Here is a 27,843-nt window from a genome sequence, read left to right as displayed (position 1 = left end):
TGTTGCGCCTGTGGATGACGCTGTTCTCCCATTAGAAGTTCTCATCGTCTTGGAGCCTCATCCAGAAGAGCCGTGGACGTGTGGTCTCTGGGATCGCCACCTTATTAGATGCTCATGTGAGCGCTAACAATTTCCAGCCAGTTGTCCAACATTTTGTCTGTAAATAATGCCAGGCTTATTATCTTTTTCTGGTCAACGTTTACACCACATTTCTGTTCCTTAATCTCACTGTATTGTCTAGAACCTCAAAACAGTTGTGGCTAATACTGTAACCGCAGGAGGTGCCTGTTATCAGGTTAAAAGGGCTTCTCGGCCTTCCCCGGTGGCGCAGTGGTTGAGAGTCCGCCTGCCGATGCAGGGGACACGGGTTCGCGCCCCGGTCTGGGAAGATCCCACGTGCCGCGGAGCGGCTGGGCCTGTGAGCCGTGGCCGCTGAGCCTGCGCGTCCGGAGCCTGTGCTCCGCAACGGGAGAGGCCACAACAGTGAGAGGCCCCTGTACTGCAAAAAAAAAAAAAAAAAAAGGGCTCCTTATTTTATGCCTCATCACTGAAATCTCAGTTACCTGCAAGCAGGGTATCCCCTCCACCCCCTCCGCCCACCCCCTCCACTTATCCTCTATGCTTTGAATTTCAGGCTCTTCCTTTTGGCTGTTTTTTTCTCTAAAAGAAAAAAAAAACCAACTATGCTCCAAACAATGGAATTGAAAGAAACAAAAATGAAGAGCAACCTTACAAATAAGTGCAAAAGGTGTCTAGTCTCTTTTCTTATCACACAAATGATATTTTATCAACAAGATAATAAAGCAGGTGGGATGGATTCCAACATCTGTGGATGTAAATCTCAGCTCCTCCGTGTGACCTAGGTGGGTACTATGTTGTCTGCTGGGCTTGGTTTCTCCGTCCGTCAAATGGGGTGATAATTCAGCCTTCAAGAATTGGCAATGTTTAGTTACTCTTAGTTAAGAACCGCTCATTTATGTGTGTCTCATTATGTGTCCCACATGTATTTACTCCTAATCTTTGGGAACCTCTGACATGGGAGGTCTTAGAGCATTTGGTGAGGTATCTGATGTGTACCAGATGGTAGGTCAAGGGTCACGGCCATCTCTGCAGTCATCACGGTGTTACCTTCATCTTGGGTGACCTCGTCAGAGGAGTCAGGGGACAGGGGGAGCCCAGGGATCCCAGTCCCACGGGCCCTGTGTGTGTCAGTTGTGGAAGCTTGGCGATTCGGACTCAGTCTCCGGTTAGGATAGCATGTGCTGCTCTAATGAGATTGTAACACTCATATTCACAAGCCCAGCCCTTTGTGATGGAAGCTAGCATGGATTTCTGTGCCCGCACTGCACTGTTTTAATTACTTGTGCTTTACAGTGTCTTTCTCTGGGATGGGAGTAATTCTCCCTTAAGGCTCTGTAATGGGCAGTCTTATTTTATTTTGTCAGTTTTCATGACTTCAGATGGATACTGCCTTTCATTGACAAAATTAATTTTAATTTTTAAATTAATTACTTTGAAGAGAATCAAAATCTTTGTGATGCTATTTATCTTCCCATTTAGGAACTTAGTATGTTTCCATTCCCCCAGGCCTTTTATTTCTCTCACGGAGGGGTGGTGATATTCTTTAGTTTATGTTATAGGGCTGTTCGAAGGACTGAACTAATGCATGCATGTATACGTGTCAGCTGTGGAGAGTGGGTATTTTCTGTCTGTCATCTGGTCAGTTACCGCGCGCGCGTGCGTGCGTGCGTGCGTGCGTGCGTGTGTGTGTGTGTCCTGCCCCTCACTGCCCTGCGACTGCCTTTTATTTCTCTCACGGAGGGGTGGTGATATTCTTTAGTTTATGTTATAGGGCTGTTCGAAGGACTGAACTAATGCATGCATGTATACGTGTCAGCTGTGGAGAGTGGGTATTTTCCGTCTGTCATCTGGTCAGTTACCGCACGTGTCAGCTGTGGAGAGTGGGTATTTTCCGTCTGGCATCTGGTCAGTTACCGCGTGTGTGTGTGTGTGTGTGTGTGTGTGTGTGTGTGTGTGTGTGTGTGTGTGTGTGTGTGTGTGTGTGTGTGTGTGTGTCCTGCCCCTCACTGCCCTGCGCGACTCTGGGCTAGTTTTGGGGAGAAGTGTCCCGCCTTTTCCGGGGAGGCAGTCCCTTCATGCAGCTGCGTTTCCGTCTGGTGTGGCCTTGGACAGGCTTCCTCTGGATAACCCATCTTTGGGCTTGCTTGGCGTCCCCTGGAAGCCCCATGGTGAGGACTGACTGGTAGGCCCCTTGGTTCTGCTTGACCCTGGACTTGAGCACCGGGTGGGGTCTGGGCCCATTCATACGTTTTGGGTAAGTTTTGTCGGTTTTCCTGGTGGCGTCCAGTTGGGAAGCTCTTTCTGAGACCTGAGTGCCCCGCCCTGGGCCGCGCTCTCCATCCTGTGGAGCCCCGAGGGTCTGCTGGTGGACAGGCTACCACGGGAGATGCCTTCCTGGCTGGGGCCAGGGTGTCACTGCCGAGTTGTTGCCAGGCCTTTGCTGTGTGTCTGTGGTTCGAAAGCGCGATGTCGGCCTTTGGGTGGGAACGTCCCTGTGTTTTAACGTCCTTCTGTTAGCCGCATCCTTCACCCTCAGCGTTCCGTCATCTCTGCCCGGGAAGCAGCTGTGGCATCGCGGGTGTGCGGGTCCCGCCTAGGTGCACCTGACAGCAGTGAGCAGAAGCGAAGGGCCTCGGCGTTAACCGACTCTCCGTTAAGCTGACCACAGGGTCTGGCAGCAGCGTTCTGAAACTTTATAATTACTTAGGAAACTTGGCCTTTCCTTCGATTCCCTTTCACTCATGTATTTCTCAGTTCGTCTCCACGAGCGCCTTCTTACTCTGTGAAAACAGAGTGGCCTGTGAGATCAGTAAAATACTGAGTTTCAGCTTTCCGACGAAAGGTATTCTGTCCCCTTTTGAGAGGCCCCAGACTTCATGCCAAACAGGCCAAAGAGCCTCATCATGAAACTTGGGATTTGTTGAGTGTCTAAATAGTCACTGTTATGACTCTAAATAGTTAGTGTGAGAAAGCTAGACGGAAGGAAAACTTTATATTAACTCAGGAATTTCTGGAAGAGATCAGAGCCACTCAGCAGACATCAAGAGGGCCTTTGTTCCTGAAATATTTTCAAAGTAAGTTAAGACATTTCTTTTTTGCCCAAGTTCGTAGATGCTTTAAGATTTCAAGCTTATGTCGTGTCTGCCTGTGCAAGTGCACGAGAAGCGCTGTGTTGCCTGATCAGCGATCAGCGCCCAGAGAGTTCCATCACTTCTGTGGGTGTGGGTGCAGCCGGCCAGGTCCCCGCAGGACGCCTTCGGGGCTGTGCTTGGCGGGGGGTGTGTGGGGAGGTGGAGGTCCCAGCTGTGGGTGCCGGATGGGGCCATGGAAGCAGCCCCTAGAGGTTTGTTCCTGATGAGGTGCTGTATCTTAGTAACTCTTTTCAGTTCGTAGGGTTCAAGAATCATGTTGTCTTTTTTTTTGTCTGCTGTAAAGTGCAACATCCACTTTCTTAAAAATAGACAAAAGTGGTTGAAGTGGTGAGCGGCTTGACAGGCAACTATATGTCATTTTTCTTTAATTGTGGATTAACTTATTTTGCCCATTAGAAAAAGTAAATCTCCCAAACGTATGTTGTCAGTTGGAAGGCATAGGCCTGAAAGATGCATTTGGAGGTGGTCCTGGGGTCTTTGGATGGGCCTCCAGGCAAAGGTTAGTTCTCTGGAGACGAGGGAGACCTCTCCGAATGAGATGGTTAGAGGTGATGACAGGCATATGATACACTGTCGTTATGTGACCTGGTAACTTTCCGACACACCAGCCCGTTGTCGTTCAAAGACCCTCACGCCTGTGTGACCATGCGCCTTTTTTTTTTTTTTTTTGTAAAACTTGTGGTCAACTTAGCTACTCGAATTTAGAGATGTTCCACTCGACATAAACATTATAACACTTTCCAGACTTACGTATTCTTGGAGGACCTTTCATTCTGTGCCTTTGCTTGTACAGGTGATATTCAGCTTTGAGCAGTCAAATAATCTTGTGTCATGTGTCTCCCCTTTTGATCCTAAAAGATCAGCATCACCTCTAAGCGCCAGCAGCCTTTACAGCTTGCGGGTAGCTGACATGTTTAGCACCTGACAGCGGGAGGCTTGTTCGACATGTCCTGGTCATGGTAACGAGCATTTGTCTCACTTTTGTTGTGTGTTGGATCCTAAGTCTTTACGTGCGTGCCCTCACTTCATCCTCATTAAAGCCCTGGAGGGAGACGCTATCTTGGTGTCGATTTTGTAGCCGGGGACCCTGAGGCTTAGGGAGTTGGGTGATCCACCCACAAGTCACCCGCTGAGACGGGGTGAGGTCTGGAGGCGGCCCAGGCTCTCTGGCTCCCACGCCTGATTCTTAGCCGGTGTGCCCCAGCAGGACCTTCTACAGTGGTTTTCTACGTTCTGGACCCGTGACGTCTTCCATGTCAGGTCGGAGGCAGGGCCGGTTTTGCTTCCACTTGTTGAATGATCAGGGTAAGTTAGTGTAACTTCCCTGGGTGATGTGTTCTCCACCCAAGGACACCGTGTCACAAGCAGTGACCATCTCAGCTAAACAGGCACAGCGGTGCTCAGGACTCCCGTCCGCGGAGCCTTTGCTCTGTGCCGATCTCCCTGCTAAGTCCTCGAGTGAGTGCGTTTCATTTGGACTTGGGGAGGTTCAGAGGTGTTCCAGGGCCGTGCGCTAAAATCCTCCGGGTGGCGGGCTGTCTCCCCTCTGCCCTGTGGCGGTGCCTAGGTGAGCAGACGCTCCCCTGTAGCAGGGCAAGCTTTCGTCCTGGTCCCCACCGTCTCCTCCGCCCCTAGAACACTGCCTCGGACCCCAGAAATAGCAGTTGGATCCTTGGATCGAAGGAAATAGACAGGATCCGAACTCCCTCCCTTGGAACATGCAGGGGCCACGTGCAGAGCCTTCCAGAACCGTGGGCCGGAACCTGGTCTGAGATGAGGACGGTCCCTGTGGGGTGGTGTGAGGGCTGCAGCCTGGGAGGACCTGGGAAGGACGTGGGCTGTGATCTGGGCCCCAAGCATGCCTGACAGGTAAACTTGGCCTCGCAAGTGGGTGGAGGCCTGCCCGTTCCTTACCCGCCTGCTTAGGGGTTAAGCGGGGGGGGGGGTGGGAGGGGAAGCTCGGGGCCAGTGACCTGGGACCAGTGGCTTCGCGTGGCTCTTCTGGCGTCTGTGGGCATTTGTCCCTGCAGTCAGCTGACGGGGCATCTAGAAACCTTCTTGTGGACTTCTTTCAAATCTTTTAGACGGTCTCCTTGAAAAAAACAACTTCTGGAGGTCTTTTTTGAAACTTGTATTCCGGGGCGCAGGGCATACAGTTCATATCTGTGCAAGTTCAGCCTGTTCAGTGACGGCCTCTTTGCCTTTTCAGCTGTGGAGTTGGTCACCATGCTGAGCCCGAGGAGGGGGCTGCGGGGGGCGACGGCCCTGTGACCGGCCGCCGCTTCTCACCTGTCTCGGTCCAGCCAGGCGGCCACCAGACACCCAGAGCCCCAGAAAACCCCCGACAGGTAAGCTCTGTTTGGTTTCTTTGCAGGGGACAGGTCTGTTCACTATTGATTAAGGGGAGATCGTTAAATGCATCTTATTGCATCAGTAAATGCAGGCAGAGGCATCTCACTAGGCGCTTCCTTTCAGGGTTTCTGCAGGGAGCCTCCACCTGCTCTGTGGCTTCTCCCCTTTTCCATCTTTGAGCTGAGGTGGGTGTGGGCGGGAGATCTCGAGGGGGTTGGTCCAGGCCCTGCAGACCCCCCTCTGTGCCGCCTGCCCTGCTGCTCCCCGACTCCAGCCCCCTTGCTTTCCGTAAAGTGGGTGGTGGTCTGCTCCCAGGTTATTCTGAGATGAGCCCTCAAGAGTTGGCAGCTGGTAGTTTTAGGGCTGGGCCAGAACAGAACTGGGGTGGAGGGCCATACTCAGACTGTTTTCCAACCCTGTGTTTGGGGGTCTGCCTACTTTTAGCACTGCAACTGGGGGCCCTTACATCATGAAGGTCTAGGGCAGGTGCTGGCCCCTGCTGCCTCACTGCTTCCTGAGGTGGCCGCTCTGGGGATGGACCTTCTCTCTCATCCCAGCCGGCCGGGGACTGGATTCTTATGTTGCTATTGGTGGGTCTGAGATGGTAGTTAGAGAACTGAGGCTGGAATCGTCTTCCAGCAAATGCACCTGTGGGAGCCTTCGCTCCAGAGAGCATGGCGGGTACTGGAGAGTGTATCAGTCAGCTTGGCCGCCGTAACAAGTACCACATTCTGGCTCACAATCCTGGAGGCCAGAAGTCCAAACTCCAGGTGTGGGCAGGGCTGGTTTCTTCTGAGTTCTCTATCCTGGGTGTGTGGATGGCCGTCTTCTCCCTGTGTCCTCACATGATGTGTTTCTGTGTCCTCCTCTTATAAAGACACCAGTCATATATGGGATCAGGGCCCCTGTGAAGACCTCATTTTACCTTAATTACATCTTTAAAGATCCTGTCTTCAAGCACAGTTACATTCTGAGGTCCCAGATGTTAGGGCTTTGACATGGTGCTGTTTGAATTTACCCCCTAACAGAGGGGAACCGCCGACCAAGTGGCTGACAGGGCTGGGAAACTGGGGCCCGCGGTGCTGTTGTGAAGGCCGTGGCTCTGTCCATCTTGCCTCCCTCTCCCTTTTGCATCTCATTTCTCCACCTCTTCCTTTCTGTTGCCTACCTGCTGACCTTTTACTCCCCTCGGGGTTTCCTTTACTGTCCACACAGCAGAAAAGAAGGGTTTTTAATCCTTTGTGTTAACTGGGTTCATTCAGCAGATGCTTCCTGAGAGTCAGCCTTATCTCAGAGGCTGAATAACATTGTACATAACCTGTTCCAAGTTAAAAAAGTGCACATGTGAACTTTTCGTGTTTCTCTCCAGATGGTGGTCAGGACAGTTGATTTTTTTCCTGGGGTGTGACATTCTTAGTCAGTGAGGCTTCTCAAACTTGCTCGAACTTTCATGGCCCTTGTGGTGAACAGCTTGTGCCTTCAGACAGGCTGCTTTTTGTGAAACGGGGCTTTTACCCTCTTCTCCCAGCAGAGGTGAACAAAGGTCACAGAAGCGCCCAGTCTCCCAGGAGAATGAATTAGAGTGAACACACGCGCTTTGTGGCTGATTACAGCGCCACCTCTTTGGTGTCCGAGGCCCAGGGCGCGGGTGCTGGCCACCGGGGGCTTTGTCTTGTCTCTGCGTGGACCGCGTGGTGCGCAGGGAAGATCCCTGCGGCGTGGGGTCTGGGTGATGCTCTCGCGCCGGCTCTCTGCTCCTTTGTGCTGCTTTCCCTTCATCTGTGACCCTGAGCCCTTCTGAGTGGTCCTGAGATGCCTGGAGGGTGAGGACTGTGTTTGTTTCTGGCGAGCCTTCACAGTGTCAGAGGGACACATCTGAAAAAGGCAGGAAGCACCCCTGAGCATCCTGAGACCCCACTTCTTGGCGCACCCGACCAGCCTACCCCTCCTGTTCTTCTTCCGGTCAGATCAGTCAAATGCGAAGACGTGAGCCTGTGGGTTCTGACGGCCTGGCCAGGCACCTCTTGGCATGGACACAGCATTGAAATGAAGCCTCGTTTCACAGTTAATCCCGTTTGGGGCTTGAAATCTAATTATCAACGCAGTTTAAGCAGTGGGGTCCGCTGGTGTGGAAGGCATCGCGCGGGGCTCCTCTCGCCGACCCCCGAGGGTGGGGAGCTGCGTCTGTGGCTGCCCCGGTCCCCAGAGGGATCAACAGGTGTAGTGACTAAAGGGTGGCCCCAAAGATTGCCCTGGGGTGGGGAGTGGATTTCCAAAACTTCTTCAGCCCCAGAACCCTTCCTTGACTTGGACTCTCTCCGCATGAGTGTGCCCCTGGTTCTCCTGTGTCACCACGACACCTCTCGTGATGGGCTTCCCAGGGATGAGAAGGTCTTCAACTTTTTAAAGGCAGTTTGTATTATTCCGTGGCGGCGCACTGCACCCTTAGACCTGGCCAGACAGAGCTGGGGGGCAGGGTGGGGTCCACGCTCAGGCCGTTGCCATCGGCCATCTGAAATGTGCATCTCCTCCAAGGAGTGCCAGCCTCTGGGCGGCAGGGTGGAGCCCCCTTGCATCCTGATGAGCCCCCGCAGTGAAGGGAACGCACCGGACCAAAGTTAGACTCTGCTAACCTGGGCGCGTTAAATAACGTGTTTGATTGAAACCATCAGCGGATTTGTTCTCACTTCCCTGACTTTTTTTTTTTTTTTTTTTTTGCGGTACGCGGGCCTCTCGCCGCCGTGGCCTCTCCCGTTGCGGAGCGCAGGCTCCGGACGCGCAGGCTCAGCGGCCACGGCTCACGGGCCCAGCCGCTCCGCGGCACGCGGGATCCTCCCGGACCGGGGCGCGAACCCGGTTCCCCTGCATCGGCAGGCGGGCTCTCAACCGTGCGCCACCAGGGAAGCCCTCCCTGACTTTTTTCTACTCGTTCTGTAAGTTCCTCGTGGGCACCCATGTGGTTGGTACCAGGTCTGACTAGGCGCTGGGGCCACCTTGGTCTGCAGACACGGAACACACCTTAGTAGCAAGACTCCATTAAGAACTCATGTTCTGGGGGCTTCCCCGGTGGTGCAGTGGTTAAGAATCCGTCTGCCAATACAGGGGACACAGGTCAAACCCTGGTCTGGGAAGATCCCACAGGCCACGGAGCAACTAAGCCCGTGTGCCACAGCTACTGAGCCTGCGCTGTGGAGCCCATGGGCCACAACTACTGAAGCCCGCGTGCCTCAACTACTGAAGCCCGTGTGCCTAGAGCCCGTGCTCCGCAACAAGAGAAGCCACCGCGATGAGAAGCCCGTGCGCCGCAGAAAAGCGTAGCCCCTGCTCTCCGCAACTAGAGAAAGCCGGGTGCGGCAGCGAAGACCCAACGCAGCCAAGTTCCTCGTGGGCACCCATGTGGTTGGTACCAGGTCTGACTAGGCGCTGGGGCCACCTTGGTCTGCAGACACGGAACACACCTTAGTAGCAAGACTCCATTAAGAACTCATGTTCTGGGGGCTTCCCCGGTGGTGCAGTGGTTAAGAATCCGTCTGCCAATACAGGGGACACAGGTCAAACCCTGGTCTGGGAAGATCCCACAGGCCACGGAGCAACTAAGCCCGTGTGCCACAGCTACTGAGCCTGCGCTGTGGAGCCCATGGGCCACAACTACTGAAGCCCGCGTGCCTCAACTACTGAAGCCCGTGTGCCTAGAGCCCGTGCTCCGCAACAAGAGAAGCCACCGCGATGAGAAGCCCGTGCGCCGCAGAAAAGCGTAGCCCCTGCTCTCCGCAACTAGAGAAAGCCGGGTGCGGCAGCGAAGACCCAACGCAGCCAAAAATAAAATAAATAAAAATAAATAACATTTGTTAAAACAAAACAAAACTCGTGTTCTGTTGGATCTGTGAGTTGGGTGGAACCTGGTCCCCTGCCCTGGAGTGTCAGAAAGATGCTGCATCACAAAATGAGAGGGTCCAAGAGGGACCATTTGGAGGCTAATTAGAGAAGTGGTTACCGTCACCACAGGCTTGTTACACAGCGTCCGGCCAGGGCACGCAGCGCCTGGACGTAGGTGAGCCCACCATGGGAATCACGGATCCAGGGGCGGTAAGTGGGGAGGGGGATCGGATGGCAGCAGTGTTCACAGCGTGTCAAGAGGCCCGCTTGATTTGGGGTCGTGGGGTCCGATTTCCGTTTTCCCACCCCTGGTCCCAAAGAGGCTTCTGAGTGTTTCCCTCAGGGCTGCGGCCCCCTGGGACCCCGGCTTTGCCGTCCTCTGGCCCCATGTTTTGGTTGCTTGTTTTGTTCTCACTGGAGAACTTTTACGGTTTGACTTGGGTCAGAGCATTGCATCTCCAAGCTTGGCGTCCCTGCAGCGGCCCCGCCAAGGGCCCAGCGTCTGGTGAGCGCCCTCCCGCCATGGCCAGCAGAGGTGGTCCTGCCCCCAGCCGTGTGGACAGCAGGAGGGCGCCACTCTCGGTGGCCCTATTGCCCTTGAGATGCAGTCGGAGGAGGGCTAGTTATTGTTGCAGTTATTTTAACTGATTTAGCGGGACAGGGTTTGGCCAAGGGTAGAAACCGTTTCTCCGCCCAGTTGCATTGATCGGTCATTCCTTCCCACCTACAGTATCGTTTAAACCAAAGCATTCTCGGAATCTAACTAAGAATGGAATGGCCTCTGCCGTCCTCTCTTCCAGGACAGAAAATCACAGTGCGCCATACCGCTGTTCCGGTCCTTGCGTCAGCTCGCCACGAACAGATCTTTAAGAGACTCTCGTGCACTTTGGCGTTGTGCTTTCTTTCCTTCCTTTCTCGGCATCCTCTTGTGTTTTGGCTTCTGAATCAACACGCTCCCCTGACACTTCTATTTCTGCTTCTGTTTCCCCTCCCTCATTTCCCCCTGTTCACTGTGTGTCTGCTGTCTACACCGTACTGAGGGCACCCTCGTGTTCTTTGGAGCACCCATATTGTTTTATTTCTGTCTCACTTTGGGTATTTAACCCCTCTTGCCCTGAGCTGGTGATGTTGCCTGTGCCTCTCCCCATCACTGGGTTGAACCAGAGAGCAAGGCTCATGAGGCGTCTCCGTGACCCTGCTCAGCCAATGCGACCTCACACGTTGCAGGATCTCAATAAATGTCTGATTTGCTCTGTTGGGTCCAGATATGTTGGGGTCTTATCTTAGCACATTATTCTCTGATGGAAAGAATCTAAAAGTCACTAAGATTGAAGGAAGAGAAATAATCAGTTTCTCCCTGCTTTGGAGTCACGTGGAGATGTAGCTCTTCAGCTTGTTTTTTTTTCGAGAGTGTTTGTGGTTCTTGTGGAAGCATGTTTATGACAGCTGCTCTGAGGTCCTCCCAGGGCAGTGTCTCTCGACCGTCTTTTCTCATGTGAGTTGCACTTATCCTTGTTCTTGGTACGACAGGTGGGTTTCACTCGTGTCCCGGGCATCCTGGGTTTACGCTGGGTGACTGGATCCTGTGTAATCTTCTTGGCGGGGCGTTTCCCTGTTGACCCTGCTGATGTGCAGACAGGGGCCTTGCAGGGTGGATGTCTGCTGCCTCGGGGCCCTGGATGCCCCCTGCTGACCACACCCCTCACCACTCATGGGTATGAGTCCAGCTCCTCCTTAGCCCCACTACGCCTTCCCAGAGCACCGCACCCCTGGGCCCCCGAGAGCAGCTGCAGGTGCTTGGCCTCCTCGCTGTGGGGTGGAACGCAGTTCCCACCGGACCCTGCTGGCCCAGAAGATGGGGGAGGGGGAAGAAATGCCAGGTGAGCCCTCCTCTCCCCTCCTGTTCCCCTCCTGATGCGGGCAGGGCTGGAGGCAAAGCTGGCACTGCCCCTGCAGGAGAGCTGGGTGTCTGCTTCCTCCAGGTGGGAGGTAGAAGATGAGCCCCTACCCGGCCGGCTGGCATCACACAGAGGATCTGAGTGTGGCTGCCTGCTTCCTCCAAGCCAGGGCGGCGAGGGGAGGGCAGCTGGCTCCTGCCTGTCCTGCTGAAACGGGGCCGGGTGGGAGCACGTCTCCTTTGGCCTGTGGTTGGAGTAGCGTGGGTATCATTGAAAAGGTTCTGGTTCTGTCGGGCATCCTTTTCTGGGTTCTTCAGTGGTGGGAACAGGCTTTCTTTTTTAAAAAATAGACATATAAATATATTCTTTTTCATAGTCTTTTCCATTATGGTTTTTAAAAAATAAATTTATTTATTTATTCGTTTATTTTTGGCTGCGTCGGGTCTTCGTTGCTGCACGCGGGCTTTCTCTAGTTGCGGCGAGCGGGGGCTGCTCATCGTTGCGGTGCACGGGCTCTAGGCACGCGGGCTCAGTAGTTGTGGCTCGCGGGCTCTAGAGCGTAGGCTTAGTAGTTGTGGCGCACGGGCTTAGTTGCTCTGCGGCCTGTGGGATCTTCCCGCACCAGGGCTCGAACCTGTGTCCCCTGCATTGGCAGGTGGATTCTTAACCACTGTGCCACCAGGGAAGCCCTCCAATTATGGTTTGTTCCAGGATATTGAATAGAGTTCCCTGTGCTATACAGTAGGACCTTGTTGTTTATCCATCCTATATGTAATAGTTTGCATCTGCTAATCCCAAACTTCCAATCCTTCCTTCCCCCACCCCCTCTCCCTCTTGGCAGCCACAAGTCTGTTCTCTATGTCTGTGGGTCTGTTTCTGTTTCGTGGATAAGTTCATTTGTATCATATTTTCGATTCCACATATAAGTGATATCATATGATATTTGTCTTTTTCTGATTTACTTCACTTAGTATGACAATCTCCAGTCCATCCATGTTGCTGCAAATGGCATTATTTCATTCTTTTTTATGGCTGAGTAGTATTCCACTGTATATATGTACCACATCTTCTTTATCCATTCATCTGTCGATGGACATTTAGGTTGTTTCCATGTCGTGGCTATTGTAAATAGTGCTGCTATGAACATAGGGGTGGATGTATCTTTTTGAATTAGAGTTTTGTCTTGGCGCTTTTGTTGACTGAGCCTGTGGGTGGTTCCTGGCTGGAGACTCCTGCCATGTGCTGTCCTGGGGGTGATAAAGAAGCCCAGGCCCTTACCGCTGGGCTCTTCCTTGTGTCCTGAGGCCCCCAGGCTGCCGTTCTCTCCGCCCCTTGCAGACTTCCTCTGCTGGTAGAAGTGCTGTGTCCATCCTTTCTGGGACTGGATCTCCCCGCTTTGGCTTGCCAGGTTTCCTCTTCAGAATCTCTTACCCGCACGCAGTAGTTGAGTTTCAGGAGGGGTGTCCGAGATGAATCGTTGGCTCCTTGGGAGGTTCAGCCGAAAGCTGAAGCTAAATGTCAGAATCCTGCCAGTACCTGTTGGAAGCCCGGTGTTTGTAAAGTGGGCGCTTTTTAATCTTCAGGACTCAGACTGGAAGGGTTATGACTCAACAGTCATTGAACGGCTGGTAACTCACCAGGTTCCCGTTTCTTCTCGAGTTGCAAGTTCACCCCTGCCTTTGTTCCCCGCCTCAAAACCAGAAGCTATTTCTTGCCATTGTTTCTGTTCACTAGAGTTGGGAGAAGATCTGATTGCCACTCAGGAAATCTTGGTGCCCTTATTTTGGTGACAACCGGTATATCTACAAGGCAAGAGCTTCTCAAGACAACTCACCCTGTCCTCTAAAATATTAAGTGTTGATAAATTGCTGAGAATGCTGGCTCTTTGAGTATTTAAGTGTCAGGTAACAGGCATAATTTCTTGAAGCTTCGTGCTTTGAAGCAGTGACAGTCAATGTCAAAGTTAAATTTGGACAAAGTGCGCCTCAGGCAAAAAGCAGTTGGTGTGTTATTTGAGATGAGGAATAGGGATCTAAACCCAGTGTTCTCAGCTCAGGTTCAGCCTCTCTGGGACGCCTCTGGTGTCACAGGACGTGGTGGAGTCATGCCTGGCTTGGTCCTTGCACTGTCCACAGATGGTGGGAGCTGCAGGCACTAGATAGCCATGCAGAGCATGTGCTCTGTGGAGAGAGGAGGTGCAGAGACCAGATAACGGTGACACAGAGGACAGCGACGGTACTGAAGTGCGCTGGGCACGTGTGTGTCCGGGGCTCTTGCCAGTGGTTCTGTGGATTAACTCGTGGGATCGTCACAGCAGCCATTAAAGTGGGTATAAACTCTACCCGTTTTACAGAGGAGGACACCAAGGCACCAGTAAATTAGAGACAGCCCATCCCCACTCTTCACTGGTCTCATATTGCTAAAATTTATTTGTAACCCAAAACTGATACAACAGATGAGTTTGCATTTTCTAGAATGTTACATAAAGGCGACTGATTTATTTTGTCTGGCCTCTCTGACTCAGCATCGTTATTTTGAGATGCATCTGTGTTGAAGCATCTGTGTTGTAGCAAGAACTTGTTCCTTTTTATGGCCGAGTAGTGTTCCTTTGTGTGACTCCATCACAATGGGTTTATCCATCCACCTATCAGTAGACATTTGCACTGTTTCCAGGTTTTTTGCAGTTTCGTTACAGCTGCATTCTTTACTGCGTGGGTCCTTCTTTCTAGGCTTGTAGGAATGCCCTGCCCTCCTCCCGTCCTCCTTTCTGGACCTCATCTCCTCCTGCCAAAGTCTGGGGTGTCTGGTTTGGGGCGTGGCTGTGGGTCTGCCGGCTAGGTCATCTGCATTCTGGTCTGGGAGAGAGCAGGGCTAGGACTGGTCAGGAAGGCGATGGCCAAGGCCAGCTGAGGCAGTGACGAGGCACCAAGACAGAGAGGTGCCCCACCTTACAGCTCTGGACGTGTGTGGACCTCCACCTGTCTAATTCTTGCTGAGTCTGACTGTAGTGTTAGGGGCCAAAGCACTGTGGATGCCCTGAATCGACCCTTCTTTTGCTGACTTTACTCATGTTTCAGATGGTTAGAGATGATTCCTGGGAGCCTAGAGAACTTATTTTAGCTTTCTTCTCAGATAGCCCAGACTGTGGTCTGGGAGGGCCCGTCCCCATCAGAGCGAGTTATCCCGGGATGGGACGCGGAGGTCCGTGCAGGCAGCAGAATCTGCGGCCTGGAGAGAGCCATCATCTCGGGTGTCTGCTGTCTTTGTCCTCCTAGGAAAGCGGCCAGCAGCATTAGACTGGGGACTCGTGGGTCTTTGTGATATAAAAACGTAGCCCTTGTGGCCTTGATGGTGGGCCTGACTTGGCTCCGGGGGGTGGGCAGACCCTAAGCCTGAGAACTGCCTGTGTATTTCTGCCTGCGGTTGGTTATTTGGAATTGAGGCTAGCACACCCTAGCACTGCTCGGCGTCTCAGTGTCTCGCCCCGTTGGTAACCATGGAAGCTTCTGCTGAACGGGGCTGCCCGGCAATGGAACCCTCATGCGTGCACCTGCTCAGGTAGACACGAGAAGAGATGCAGTAAGGAAACCTCCTGGTTTTGATCTTTGGTCCTTGTCCAATGGTGGTAGTGCATTCAGCTTTCCAAATAGGTTTGACATATGAATGGGCAGAGCCACATTTCCCAAGACGTTGCTCATGGTCACCTTTGAAGTTTTGCAGTGGGCTTTCTGCTGTGGTACCTCCTGGGGGAGCTTGGCTCCCTGGGTAGCAGAGGGGGTTCCTTCTAGGGAGCTTCCCCATGGAGAGCTGCCACGGGGCTCCCGGCTAGTCTGCAGGCCAGACGGTCCAGCTGTTTTCCAGAAACAGATTTTCCTTTTTTCTTCCTGCGAGGGGGGGCAGCCGGGTGGCAATATTAGTCCCAAGTCCCGGGATCTCACACGTCCCGGGATCCACAGGCCTTTACGGTCCATTCTTGGTTGAAAGGAGGATTGGTTTATTTCAAGTTAGAGTCTCACTTAAAGGAAGATGGAGGAATGTAATAACATGCAATGAGGTTTACGGTAAGTACAGACTGATAAAAGAGCTCCATTTAAAGGCGTTTCATGCTTTCGGAAATAACAGCACTGTGGCCCGAAGACGGGATGGAGGAGCGAAGAGGGAACATTTCAAAGGTGCTGTTTCTTTGTACCGTTGAGGGTTATTTTGACGAATTACTCTGCAGGCACACGAGTTGGTGTGTGAGGTCCAGAGGGTACGTGATGGATTTGGGTGGCTTCATCAGGAGAGTATTACTTTCCTAGTTATTGCAGTGCTTAGAACCAGTGGAGGAAAATATTGCCTTGAAAATGACAGATCCTGCGAATTATGCAGACTCCAGCCAGAAGAAAAACCCCTTGTGCCTATTTTTAGTGACTCTGATAACGTGGGCATGGCATGGCCAGAGTAGATACAGATCTTTCTTTGTTTTGAAACAAAACAATTTAAAATTCCATTTCGTAATTATACAATAAAGGATTTTGTAATCCAAAGCCAAGTTTCATACGAAATAGATGAATATGTTTGCAAATATCTAGAACTTTGGAGTTGGAAGAATTTTTAGCTTCATCTAGATTGTAGAGTGTGAGCCCGTTCAACCTATTTTGAGGGAGAAAACGAGGTTTTTCAAGTATGTATTTTACTTTAGCACTACTTCCTAAAGCAGAAGTTGTGATTTTGCAGGACGTTTTTGAATGAAATGCCCCAGTAGCTTTTCCCCTTTGCCTTGTCCATGAAAGCAGAATTGTTGGACCTCAGAGCCTGTGGCTGGAACGGATGCCGTTGTGTTTTCCCTGGACCGGCCTCTGCCGTCGGTGCTCTGTCCGCTGCCTGTGTCTTCCTCTCCCTAATTTCTTCCACTTTCCCAAGCTCAACCCGCACACCCACCAGGCAGCCTTCCCTGCGCACCGCAGTCCTTATTCGTGTCCATCGCGACCTCGTGGCATGATGTACAGGTCGGTGTGTACCGTCCAGTGTCGCACCGCTGCCCGGGGCGCGTAGGGCTCAGGTGCCGGGAAGCGTGTGATGTCAGGTGTGTCCCCGTCTCCCTGTGAGGCCACGCCTGTGCCCGGGTGTCAGTCCTGCGGAGTGAGTCTGGGCAGAGGTCTGAGCAGGCTTCCTGGACCCCTCGGGTGTCCCCTCCTGTTTGTGCGCTGACCATCCCTCAGACTCTGTGCTGCTCCAGGCGGCCCCACCTGCCACCCGCCCACCTGCCTGCCTGGGACTTCGTTAATTACCCAGCTCCCCGGGACCTCCGAGGATGGGGAAGGCGATGTGTTTGTTATTAATGGGGGTCTGCTTCTGCCGTGCCCCCCTCCTCCCGCCCCCCCGGGTAGCAGGTTATTCACATCTGCACACAGAGGCCAGAGGACCTCTCCTGGGTCCTGTTTTCTGTAAGTCGGGTACATACATTTAGCTCACCTCTTGCAGATTAAGCCCTTCGGACAAATTTTCCTCTAGCATTTGGGGCCAGTTTGTATCTAAACTGGGAAGACTTCACCTGGGGTAAATATAGGCTGCGTTTTAAAATAGCTGGAAACGGTTTAAGGAAGCGGTGAGTGAGCCGGTCTTTCACGTGGATTGGTGGTGGTGACAGCCCCGCCCCGTGTCAGCGGTCAGTCACTCGGGCTGGCAGCACGGTGAGCAGGACCGGATCTCCTCCCGGTCGCGGGCGGCGGGCACGAGTCTGCACCGGCCTTGGCTCTGCCCAGCCGCCCCTGCTCTTAACAGGGGAGCGTGCGCGCTGCCCACGTCCCTTTACTGTGAAAAGACCTCACAGTGGAAACAGTGGGTTTTATGTGAAGCCAAGTAGTTTTCTTTTCCTCCTGTACTTCTTTGCGGCTCTGATCCAGCAGAGCTGTTCTCTTGAGTAGAAGCGGGGTGGCATACTTTCAGACCCGGCCTGACCTCCTCTGTGGTCCTCTGGTCGGTCCCCCTCATCCCCCTCCCTCCGTGTCTTCCCCTCCTCCCCTCCCAGTTCATCCCAGCAGAGGCTGGTGGGGCTGCAGAGTCTGTTTTGAGGACACTACTCTAACTCTGCGAGGGATGCGGGTCCCTGGAGGCGTGCCGGGAAGCCCGGCAGCAGGACGGTGTGCTTGGACCAGACGCAGTCGGGGGAGGAGGTTGGAGTCTGGGTCCGTTGGAGGGCTTGGTGGAAGAAGGTGGAATCAGGGTGGCATCACAGTCTGGCCAGGCAGGCAGACAGAGGCGTTTCTGCTGGGATGCAGAAGCGGTGACTGCAGGAGGACCAGGACTTTGACTTTGGACACTTGGGTTTGAGAGGCCGGGGCACAGCTGAGTGGTGGGGGGCAGGGCGGTTGTGTGTGTGGCGAGTTGGCAGTGAAGGCCTGGCGAGAGCGCCCGTGGCTTCCGATGGATTTACGGTGATGGAGATGGGTGAGCCCGGGGAGGGAGGAGGTCTGAGCGGTGGGTGCTGGGACCCCCGCTATTTAGAGGACTTGGAGTTGGGAAGTCACCCACTAAGGAGACTGGGGGCGGGGGGGCCGGTGGGGGAGGAGGGCAGCAGTGCACGTGGCCTCCTGGGGTCCCAGGAGGCAGGAGATGCGGTGACGTGGGTGGGACTGGGGGCTGACCCGTTTCCTTGGCCCCGGCGGAGCGCGTTCAGGAGCAGAGGCCTGGCAGGTGGATTTGGGAGAACAAGGAGGAGAACTGGTTTGCAGGATAGAAACGATAACCTTGGGAGTTGGGTATTTTCCCACAGAGTAGAAACTTCCAAGCAGCATCCTGTTCGTGGCCGCCACCGTGTACGTCAACTCCCACAGGTACCCCGATGACGTGTGCACACGGGTGTGGGGTCCGTGTACTTACACGCACACGTACTGACCTGCACACACGTCCCTAGAGCCAGGCATTTAGGTTGTTTCCAGCCGTATTGGAATAAAAAAGCACCCGTGTTCCCAGTTAAGGTCGTTGGATTAAGAACACTCAGATGCCGCCCGAGGGCAGGTACCCGGAGATCTCCGGGCTGTGGGGAATTTGCAGCTGAATCCACCACCTTTCTCTCTGACCACACCTTACAGGTCACCCGGGCAGTTCTTTAAGTGAAGTACCTGTGGCCAGGTCTGGCTGCAGGCAAGTTAGCGGGACCGGGCTGTGGGGCTTGGAGCAGGATTTGGAAAGGTCTCCCGGGATACTAGTGTGAGCCCAGAGCTGAGAATCAGGGTCCCGCGGGGTGATCCCGGGGTACTGAGAATGGCCAGCGGGGCAGAAGGAGGGAGGGCCCAGACTCTGCAGAGGTCCGCTGAGTGGAGGAGGGGCAGGGGGGCACTTAATGACCCATTAACCAGGGTGGGAAGAGCGGGTGTACTGGGGCGTCACTCAGCTGTTGACGGGTCGGGACCCGTATGGGGGCGGTTCTGGGCCGTGGGAGCTGCGGCAGGTGCTCCCCAGAGGGCGCAGCGGGGAGAGGACACTTTGGCCACGTCCCTGCGGAGCTACAAGCTGGGAGCGGTTGGCAGGGTGCAGTGGGGTCACTCGGAAAGCGCGACTCGTGTGGGGCGGTGTCGGGGACTGGAGAGCCCACAGAAGCACCTGGGATCGGCAGGAAGAGTTTCTTTTTATTTTTAAGACTTCTTTGATGTGGACCTTTTTAAAAAAATAAATTTATTTATTTATTTATTTGTTTATTTTTGGCCGCGTTGGGTCTTCGTTGCTGCGCGCGGGCTTTCTCTAGTTGCGGCGAGCGGGCGCTACTCTTCGTTGCGGTGCTCGGGCTTCTCATTGCGGTGGCTTCTCTTGTTGCGGAGCTCGGGCTCTAGGTGCGTGGGCTCAGTAGTTCTTCTCATTGCAGTGGCTTCTCTTGTTGTGGAACACAGGCTCTAGGCACGCGGACTTCAGTAGTTGTGGCACGCGGGCTCAGTAGTTGTGGCTCGCGGGCTCTAGAGCGCAGGCTCAGTAGTTGTGGCGCACGGGCTTAGTTGCTCCGCAGCATGTGGGATCTTCCCGGACCAGGGCTCGAACCCCTGTCCCCTGCATCGGCAGGCGGATTCTCAACCACTGCGCCACCAGGGAAGCCCGTCAGGGCTTTTTGCTAAGTGTGACTTGATGAAACACTGAATTAATAGACTTAAAAATAAGATTATTTGTTTGCCCCCAAATTGTCAAGGTGGTGGACAAGGCAGGGCTTGGGGGTAGGGTTAGATTGATGTATTGAAAGGGCCATGAAATCTAAGAGTAAGTCCGCGTCTATGCTGGTCAGAACTGGCGGAAACATCCCAACGCAGGACACGCTGCCAGTTGGCAGTGTTACAGCTGTTGTCCCCAGTGCCACTCGGGGTGGCCTTGTGAGCTGTGACCGGATTCCAGGCCCCTCTCTGAAATGCACTTCAGATCCTGAACTCTGCTCCTTTCTGCTCTGTAGACCAAGCAGAAGCAAGGCTTGCTCTTCTGACCCGTAGTTTATATGAATCTGATGCTATGACAGTCAAAAAAAAAATGATATACTTTGCTGGATTCACTAACAATCATGGCAAAGTTTCAGAAGCTTGAGCTGCATCAGTTCTTTTAAGAATTAAAATACAGCTATCGGGGCTCCCCTGGTGGCTCAGTGGTTGAGAGTCCGCCTGCCAGTGCAGGGGACACAGGTTCGAGCCCTGGCCCGGGAAGATCCCACATGCTGCGGAGCAACTAAGCCCGTGCGCCACAACTGCTGAGTCTATGTGCTGCATCAACTGAAGCCTGCGCTCCTAGAGCCTGTGCTCCGCAACAAGAGAAGCCGCCACGATGAGATGCCCTTGCACCGCAATGAAGAGCAACCCCCGCTCACTGCAGCTAGAGAAAGCCTGCGCGCAGCAGGCCGCGTTGGGTCTTCGTTGCTGCGCGCGGGCTTTCTCTAGTTGCGGCGAGCGGGCGCTACTCTTCGTTGCGGTGCTCGGGCTTCTCATTGCGGTGGCTTCTCTTGTTGCGGAGCTCGGGCTCTAGGTGCGTGGGCTCAGTAGTTGTGGCTCGCGGGCTCTAGAGCGCAGGCTCAGTAGTTGTGGCGCACGGGCTTAGTTGCTCCGCAGCATGTGGGATCTTCCCGGACCAGGGCTCGAACCCCTGTCCCCTGCATCGGCAGGCGGATTCTCAACCACTGCGCCACCAGGGAAGCCCGTCAGGGCTTTTTGCTAAGTGTGACTTGATGAAACACTGAATTAATAGACTTAAAAATAAGATTATTTGTTTGCCCCCAAATTGTCAAGGTGGTGGACAAGGCAGGGCTTGGGGGTAGGGTTAGATTGATGTATTGAAAGGGCCATGAAATCTAAGAGTAAGTCCGCGTCTATGCTGGTCAGAACTGGCGGAAACATCCCAACGCAGGACACGCTGCCAGTTGGCAGTGTTACAGCTGTTGTCCCCAGTGCCACTCGGGGTGGCCTTGTGAGCTGTGACCGGATTCCAGGCCCCTCTCTGAAATGCACTTCAGATCCTGAACTCTGCTCCTTTCTGCTCTGTAGACCAAGCAGAAGCAAGGCTTGCTCTTCTGACCCGTAGTTTATATGAATCTGATGCTATGACAGTCAAAAAAAAAATGATATACTTTGCTGGATTCACTAACAATCATGGCAAAGTTTCAGAAGCTTGAGCTGCATCAGTTCTTTTAAGAATTAAAATACAGCTATCGGGGCTCCCCTGGTGGCTCAGTGGTTGAGAGTCCGCCTGCCAGTGCAGGGGACACAGGTTCGAGCCCTGGCCCGGGAAGATCCCACATGCTGCGGAGCAACTAAGCCCGTGCGCCACAACTGCTGAGTCTATGTGCTGCATCAACTGAAGCCTGCGCTCCTAGAGCCTGTGCTCCGCAACAAGAGAAGCCGCCACGATGAGATGCCCTTGCACCGCAATGAAGAGCAACCCCCGCTCACTGCAGCTAGAGAAAGCCTGCGCGCAGCAACGAAGACCCAACACAGCCAAAAATAATAAATAAATAAAAATAAATAAATTTAGTTTTAAAAAAAGTACAGCTATCGAGCTCACTTATTTTGGGGGGTAGGTGATTCAGAGACTTAGTGCAACATTTTACGGGTCCAAAGAGTCTTGCGGGGGAAAGTAAGCCCCTGCCCCCAAGGGCAGCCCTGCTGCTGGCTGTCAGTACTCTCCTGAGAGGCCTCTGCCACCCCAGTGGCAGGAGTGCTGACCCTCTGTTTTCTCTGCTCCGCGTCGCCCCCGATACCTTGGGGCACCTGCCTAGGGAACCATGTTGTTTATTTGTTTGTTAATTTATTTATTTTTAATTGCAGTCTAGTTGATTTACAATGTCGTGTTAGTTTCAGGTGTACAGCAGAGTAATTCAGTTATATATATATATATATATATTCTTTTTCAGATTCTTTTTCATTATAGTTAATTATAAGATATTGAATATAGTTCCCTGTGCTATAAAATAAGTCCTTGTTGTTTATTTTATATACAGTAGTATGTATCTGTTAATCCCAAACTCCTAATTTATCCCTCCCCGCCTCTCTTCCCCATTGATAACCATAAGTTTGTTTCTATATCTGTGAGTCTATTCCTGTTTTGTAAATAAGTTCCTTTGTACCTTTTTTCATATTCCACATGTAAGCGATATCATATGATGGTTGTCTTTCTCTGTCTGACTCACTTTACTCCGTATGACGATCTCTAGATCCATCCATGTTGCTGCAAATGGCATCATTTCGTTCTTTTTAATGGCTAATATTCCATTGTATAGATGTCCCACATCTTCTTTATCCATTCATCTGTCGATGGACATTTAGGTTGCTTCCGTGTTTCGGCTATTGTGAATAGTGCTGCAGGGAACACTGGGGTGCATGTATCTTTCCGAAGTATGGTTTTCTCCAGATAAATGCCCAGAAGTAGTATTGCTGGATCGTATGGTAGCTCTATTTTTAGTTTTTTGAGGAACCTCCATTCTGTTCTCCATAGTGGCTGTGTCAGTTCACATTCCCACCAACAGTGTAGGAGGGTTCCCTTTTCTCCACACCCTCTCCAGCATTTATCGTTTGTAGATTTTTTGATCATGGCCACTCTGACCTGTATGAGGTGATACCTCATTGTAGTTTTGATTTGCATTTCTCTAATAATGAGTGATGTTGAACATCTTTTCATGAGCCTTTGGCCATCTGTATGTCTTCTTTGGAAAAATGTCTCTTTAGATCTTCTCCCCATTTTTTGATTGGGTTGCTTTTCTTGATATTGAGCTGTAATGACTTGTTTGTATATTTTGGAGATTAATCCCTTGTAAGTCTCATCTTTGGCAGATGTTTTCTCCCAGTCCGTAGGTTGTCTTTTCATTTTGTTTATAGTTTCCTTTGCTGTGCAAAAGCTTTTAAGTGCAGAGCACTTTTACTGCCCCTTGTTTTTTGTTGCCACATCAGTATCTGTAATCCAAGCAGCTTGGTGTTTTTAGGCTGCGAGGTTGTTTCCAGCTTTTTGCCATCACGGGCAGCTCTGCGGCGCAGCCGCTCGTTCGGTCCCACGGGGCGTGTGGGTGCAGGTGCTGACGTCCGTCATCAAGGCGCCTGACGCTCTCCCAGCTCCAGCGCTGGGCTCGGGGCGGGCTGGCAAGAGAGGGAAGCTCCGGCCTTTTATGAGATTCACTGAAAGAATGAAATTAAGACGATCTGATGCCACCATCCCCAGTATTTTGTAATTTAACGAGAGACCTCAGTCCGGAATCTGGGAAGTGTGATTTAGATATAACCTCTTGGGGCCTTTTTTCAAGTTTTCTTTAGGAGAAAAGAAGTCTCTAGTCAGTGGTCTGTGTTTTATTATAGTGACAGTGCTTTCCTCTTAGATGTTGACTGGAAGTATTTTGGAGTATATATATTTTGTAAAGTATTTAAAACCAAGGGCTGTTTTATAGAGCATCCTGGGTTTTTCTGATGGAGTTTGAACCACTTTCTCAAAAATTACGGAATCAGATTTGCAGGCAGCAAGGACACATCTGAGTGTTCTGTTTCCCGCTGGTGTCGTCGTCACTTATTCCCACGTGAAGATTGTGCCCCCGGGACGGTGGGTGGTGTGGCTGGAAATGTGGGTGGCATCTTGGTTGCCCCCCCCTCCTTTTTTGGGGGGTGCGCTGCGAGGCTTGCAGGATCTGAGTTCCCCGACCAGGGATTGAACCTGGGGCCCCTGCAGTGAGGAGCGCCGGGGGAGTCCTTCCCCTTTTTGACTTAATTGATTTAGTCTCTTAATTTCTGTTTCTTGTTTTATAATTTTAATATGCAAAGGTCTATCCCTTGGAAGTTACCCAGAGGCAGTCAGTAATTTATAGTGATTCATGAACCCTCAAGAATCAGGGATTGTAAGTGATGATGTCAGTAGTGAAAACAAAGCATTAATGAATTAAAAAAAATATATATATATATATATAAGAGAAGATAAGTTCTTTTCGAAGGACCCCAATTTTAGATCTGTATGTAAGTTATCTACATTTTTAAAAATTAAAAAAAATTGTTTTTAACTTTTTATTTTATATTGGAGTATAGTTGATTAACAATGTTGTGGTAGTTTCAGGTGTACCCATACATGTATCTATTCTCTTTCAAATTATTTTCCCATTTAGGTTGTTACATAATCCTGAGCAGAGTTCCCTGCGCTCTACGGTAGGTCCTTGTTGGCTATTGGTTTTAAATATAGCAGTGGGTACATGTCAGTCCCCAACTACCTGGAGAAAAACATGGTCCGAAAGGATACATGCACCCCAGTGTTCATTGCAGCACTCTTCACAGTAGCCAGGCCATGGAAGCAACCTAGATGTCCATCGACAGAGGAATGGATAAAGAAGATGTGGTTCATATGTATATATCGTATACAATGGAGTATTACTCAGCCATTAAAAAGAATGAACTAATGCCATTTGCAGCAACTTGGATGGACCTAGAGATTGTCGTACGGAGTGAAGTAAGTCAGACAGAGATAGGGAGTAATCCACATTTTAAATTAAAATGGCTTCTTTCTTGCCCCCGCTCCCTCCTCCAAGGCCCCCCGGTCGTGCACGGGCAGGATCCCATAACGTTGGGGGACACCCCATCCGTCCTTTGCTCTGCGTCTCAGGCCCGCAGTGGTTCCCCGTCCGTGAGGTCCTGTGTCACTGTGTGGCCTCGGGCAGGTCACCCAGCATCTCAGAGCGGGTGCCCTCGTCTGCGACACTGGGATGGCCACGCTCCCAGGTGTCAGAGTCGTCTCGGTTTCACTGCGCCCGTGTGGGTTTCACCTCGTCCAGGGCACACAGTCACCCAGGGCAGGCGGGTGCCCTCCTCGTCTCTGCAGACGTGGGCGCGAGCAGGGCAGTGTGTGGCGCGCGTGCTGGTCCCCTGTGGTTCTGTGTCCAGTGCTGTCCCCGGGTCTTCTGCCCTGTGCAGCCCGCCCATCCTCTGCGGCTGTCCTCCCTCCCTTGTCTCCTGACTTCGTGAGTGATGCCACCCCGTCTGCGCGTCGGCTTAGCGATCCCGTCTTGTGCCCGACGCCCAGCCTCCGTGCCCGCACGCGCTCCTGCTGCAGAGGTGGGGACGCGTCTCAGAAGTCCAGTGCCCTGGTTGAGGGTATGTGTTGGCTGTGTTCCCCGTGCGGTACAATGCATCCTTGTAGCTTATTTATTTTATACTCGGTAGTTTGTGTCTCCTAATCCCCTACCCCTGCCTTGCCCCCTGACCCCACTGGTAACCACGAGTTTGGTCCCTGAATCTGTGAGTCTGCTTCTCTGTTTTGTTGTAGTCACTAGCTTGTTGTGTGTTTTAGAGTCTAGGTGTAAGTGAGCTCATGCAGCTCAAGTAGCATATTTCAAACAAGTCTCTCAAAGTACTGAGATGTGCAGTCCTAGGCCCTGCTCACACGCGCGGTCAGATTTAGACCCTGGTCCCTAAGGACACACAGTTTGCAATGATGGGGTCATTCTTTGCTGCAGGTAGTTCTGATGGCTGTTTAACCTGCACCCTCCTCCTGCCCTCGCACCAATGCCTGATGGAGAAAGGCGAAAATTGGCGTTCTGAAAGGGATTCTTTATATTTGCACTGGAAAAAATAATAGATTTTTCAAAGGCAAAAACATACGGGGCACAAGCTTCCAGTTGGGAATCTAGCCCTTAGCGTTCAGTAATGGCCATTTTGAAAGCTGAGTGTATTTTTCACTTCAAACAGCTTCGTAGTTGTAGGGTCCCCCTCACCCAGCCCCCAGAAAGAGAGGCGTGATTCTTCAAAGCTTTGTTGCAGTTTTCTCCCATATTTTTTCCCCTTGCCAACATCATAAAAAAAAGGAATAATAATTGTAAAAGAAAAAGATGAGAGCAGTGGTTCTCAACATCAGAAACGCCCGAGGAGCTTAAAACAACGTCCCTTCCCCCAGTTCGAGATCTTGGTTTCACTGGTCTGGGGTCCAGCCCAGGTAATTGGAGTTTTAAAAACTCGTGCAATGGATTTGCTGTGCAGCCCCGTGGTGGGCGCCAGGTCGGCCCGAGTGTACCGCCTGACGGTCCTGAAAAACATGTTGCTTTTGCAGGCCTCACCCCCAAAGTCTCTGATTTAGTAGGCCCAGGTCTGGGCTGACATTTGTATTTTAACAAGTTCCCAGGTGATGCCTGTGCTGTCCGTTCATAATCTGAAAACCACAGGACTGTTGGGTTCTGGTTAAGGGAGTGGACTTCCGGACTGAGCTCTCTTACCTTCCTCAGGCCTTCCCATCACTAGCCCTGGGACCTTGACCGTCCTGCTTCATTTCCTCTTGTAAACAGTGGGAATCACACACACACAAATCCATAGACACCGTTAGCCCAGGGCCTGGTCTAAACAAGTACATGGTTTTCTTTATATTGGAAATATATAGGTGGAAGGAGGGTGGGTTTTACTCAGTTTGATTGTAAGATTTATTTTTTAGTTTATTCTGATTTCGGTATATATTTCTAATGAAAGTTATAATTTCATTGAAATCACCAGATTTCTTTCTTTACTAATGCCCGTAAAATTACCATATGATGAAAAAAAATCAATATATTCCTTTTTTTAATTAAAATTTTGCGTATTGGTGGGTTTTTCAATTGTATTTTTAAGAATTTTGTCTTTTATTATCTTTCTGGGATTTTCATAAATTTTGTTATGTTTTGCTTTCTGGTTTGTTTTTGACAAGATTTCCTTCCTTCTGGCTCAAGGCTGGCTTCACATTGTTTATATGATTTCTTTTTTCCTTTGTAGATGGTGCAGAGTCACGGCCTTATTAGTTCTACTGTCATTTCTCTTGCTCTGTGTTACCTCTCTCCACGAGGGATGGTGCTTATTGACCTAACTGTCCAGAGACGGTTATTGTATTCATTTTCTCCTTGGACCAGCTATTTAGGCCAGTGCTTGTTTTTAATTTTCAAGTGGCTGACTTGTTGCTTTTTACACATACGTTTTTAATTTCTAGCTGTGCTGTGTTTGGCTCTCGCTCAGGGCGGGTTGGCACGGTGGCCGGCTGTCCCTATGTCCACCCTGGTGCCCGTGGAATCGGGTCTGTGCCTTCGTGTCACAGGGGGGAGGGGGCTCAGCACAGGTGTTTCTCCGCTCAGAGATCTTTATGTGTTAGCAAGATGCACCGATATTCTTTGTGGCTTAGTATTTTTTAAAATCATTTCACAGGTGTTTGTAAATATTTGCACGTGTGCACGTTTCATGCGTATTCATTAATTCTGTCTCATCATTGCAGGGTGTTGTGCATTCTTTTTATCCCAGTTTGGTTCCTTCCTTTGCCCTCAGTGATGAGCGCAAGTGTCCAACAACAAACGCTTTTTCTCAGTTTCCCCTTGGAGGTCTTAGGGTTTTGGTTGGTTTGTTTGCTTTTAGTGTAAACTTTTTACTGAAGCATAGCATCCATTTCTATAATTCAAGATTCGTTTATAGTGTTGATTTGTTATTTGGAGGGTGAAGACCTAATACTGCTTTTACTCATTAGTAATTACACTTTTATCTGTGTGGATTAGTGTTTGTTTTAATGATACTTTTCTATCATTGCCGCCACTGTTATTGTTGTGTTTGAGTGTGTGCTCTTGTATCTTTGCCTGTTCTGTCTCTGTCTCTCCCTTTTCTAGCTCTCTTTTTAAAGCTTTTCTATTTCACTTTGCTTTGGGTATTTTGTTTTACATCGGAATATTTTGGAGTATTATTTTCAGAAGAAGGGAATTGGACAGTTGACATCTATTGCTCCAGTCTTTTCTGCTTTGAATGCTTCTTCATCTGCCTGTTTTCTGTTTTCCCTTTGATGTTTCAAGTATTACTAGTTTATTTTTATCCTCTTATTATGATTGAAAAGACAAGTATTCTGCTTTCAATTCTGCAAGTGATTATCTTAAAATATTGTGAACATTGCTCAGTTATATTTTCCCTGGTAAGGAGCAGGATCTCTGCCTTTTATGAAAGGCACAGATTTCTTTTTTCTTTTCTTTTTTTTTTTTTGCGGTACACGGGCCTCTCACCGCTGCGGCCTCTCCCGCCGCGGAGCAC

General features: G+C 51.3%; 1 protein-coding gene across 4 annotated transcripts in view; it reads left to right on the top strand.

The window, feature by feature from the left end:
- Positions 1-4,514: 4,514 nt before the first annotated feature.
- Positions 4,515-27,843, top strand: part of LOC114486364 (growth factor receptor-bound protein 10-like) — a 96,132-nt gene continuing 72,803 nt past the window's right edge. For 2 of the 4 annotated variants that reach the window (XM_055085135.1, XM_055085137.1), the window contains exons 1-3: positions 4,515-4,538; positions 4,869-4,999; positions 5,443-5,581. In XM_055085135.1, coding sequence (XP_054941110.1) covers positions 4,530-4,538; positions 4,869-4,999; positions 5,443-5,581 — 279 coding nt within the window. In that variant the 5' untranslated portion in view covers positions 4,515-4,529. Of the gene's footprint in view, positions 4,539-4,868; positions 5,000-5,076; positions 5,103-5,442; positions 5,582-27,843 lie in introns of those variants that run through there. The other 2 variants (XM_055085136.1, XM_028490283.2) reach the window with 2 other exon arrangements.

The sequence above is a fragment of the Physeter macrocephalus genome, chromosome 5, assembly GCF_002837175.3.
Source record: "Physeter macrocephalus isolate SW-GA chromosome 5, ASM283717v5, whole genome shotgun sequence".
Classification (NCBI taxonomy): domain Eukaryota; kingdom Metazoa; phylum Chordata; class Mammalia; order Artiodactyla; family Physeteridae; genus Physeter; species Physeter macrocephalus.
The sequence above is the reverse complement of the archived record's forward strand: the minus strand, read 5'-3'. Positions and strand labels throughout refer to the sequence as shown.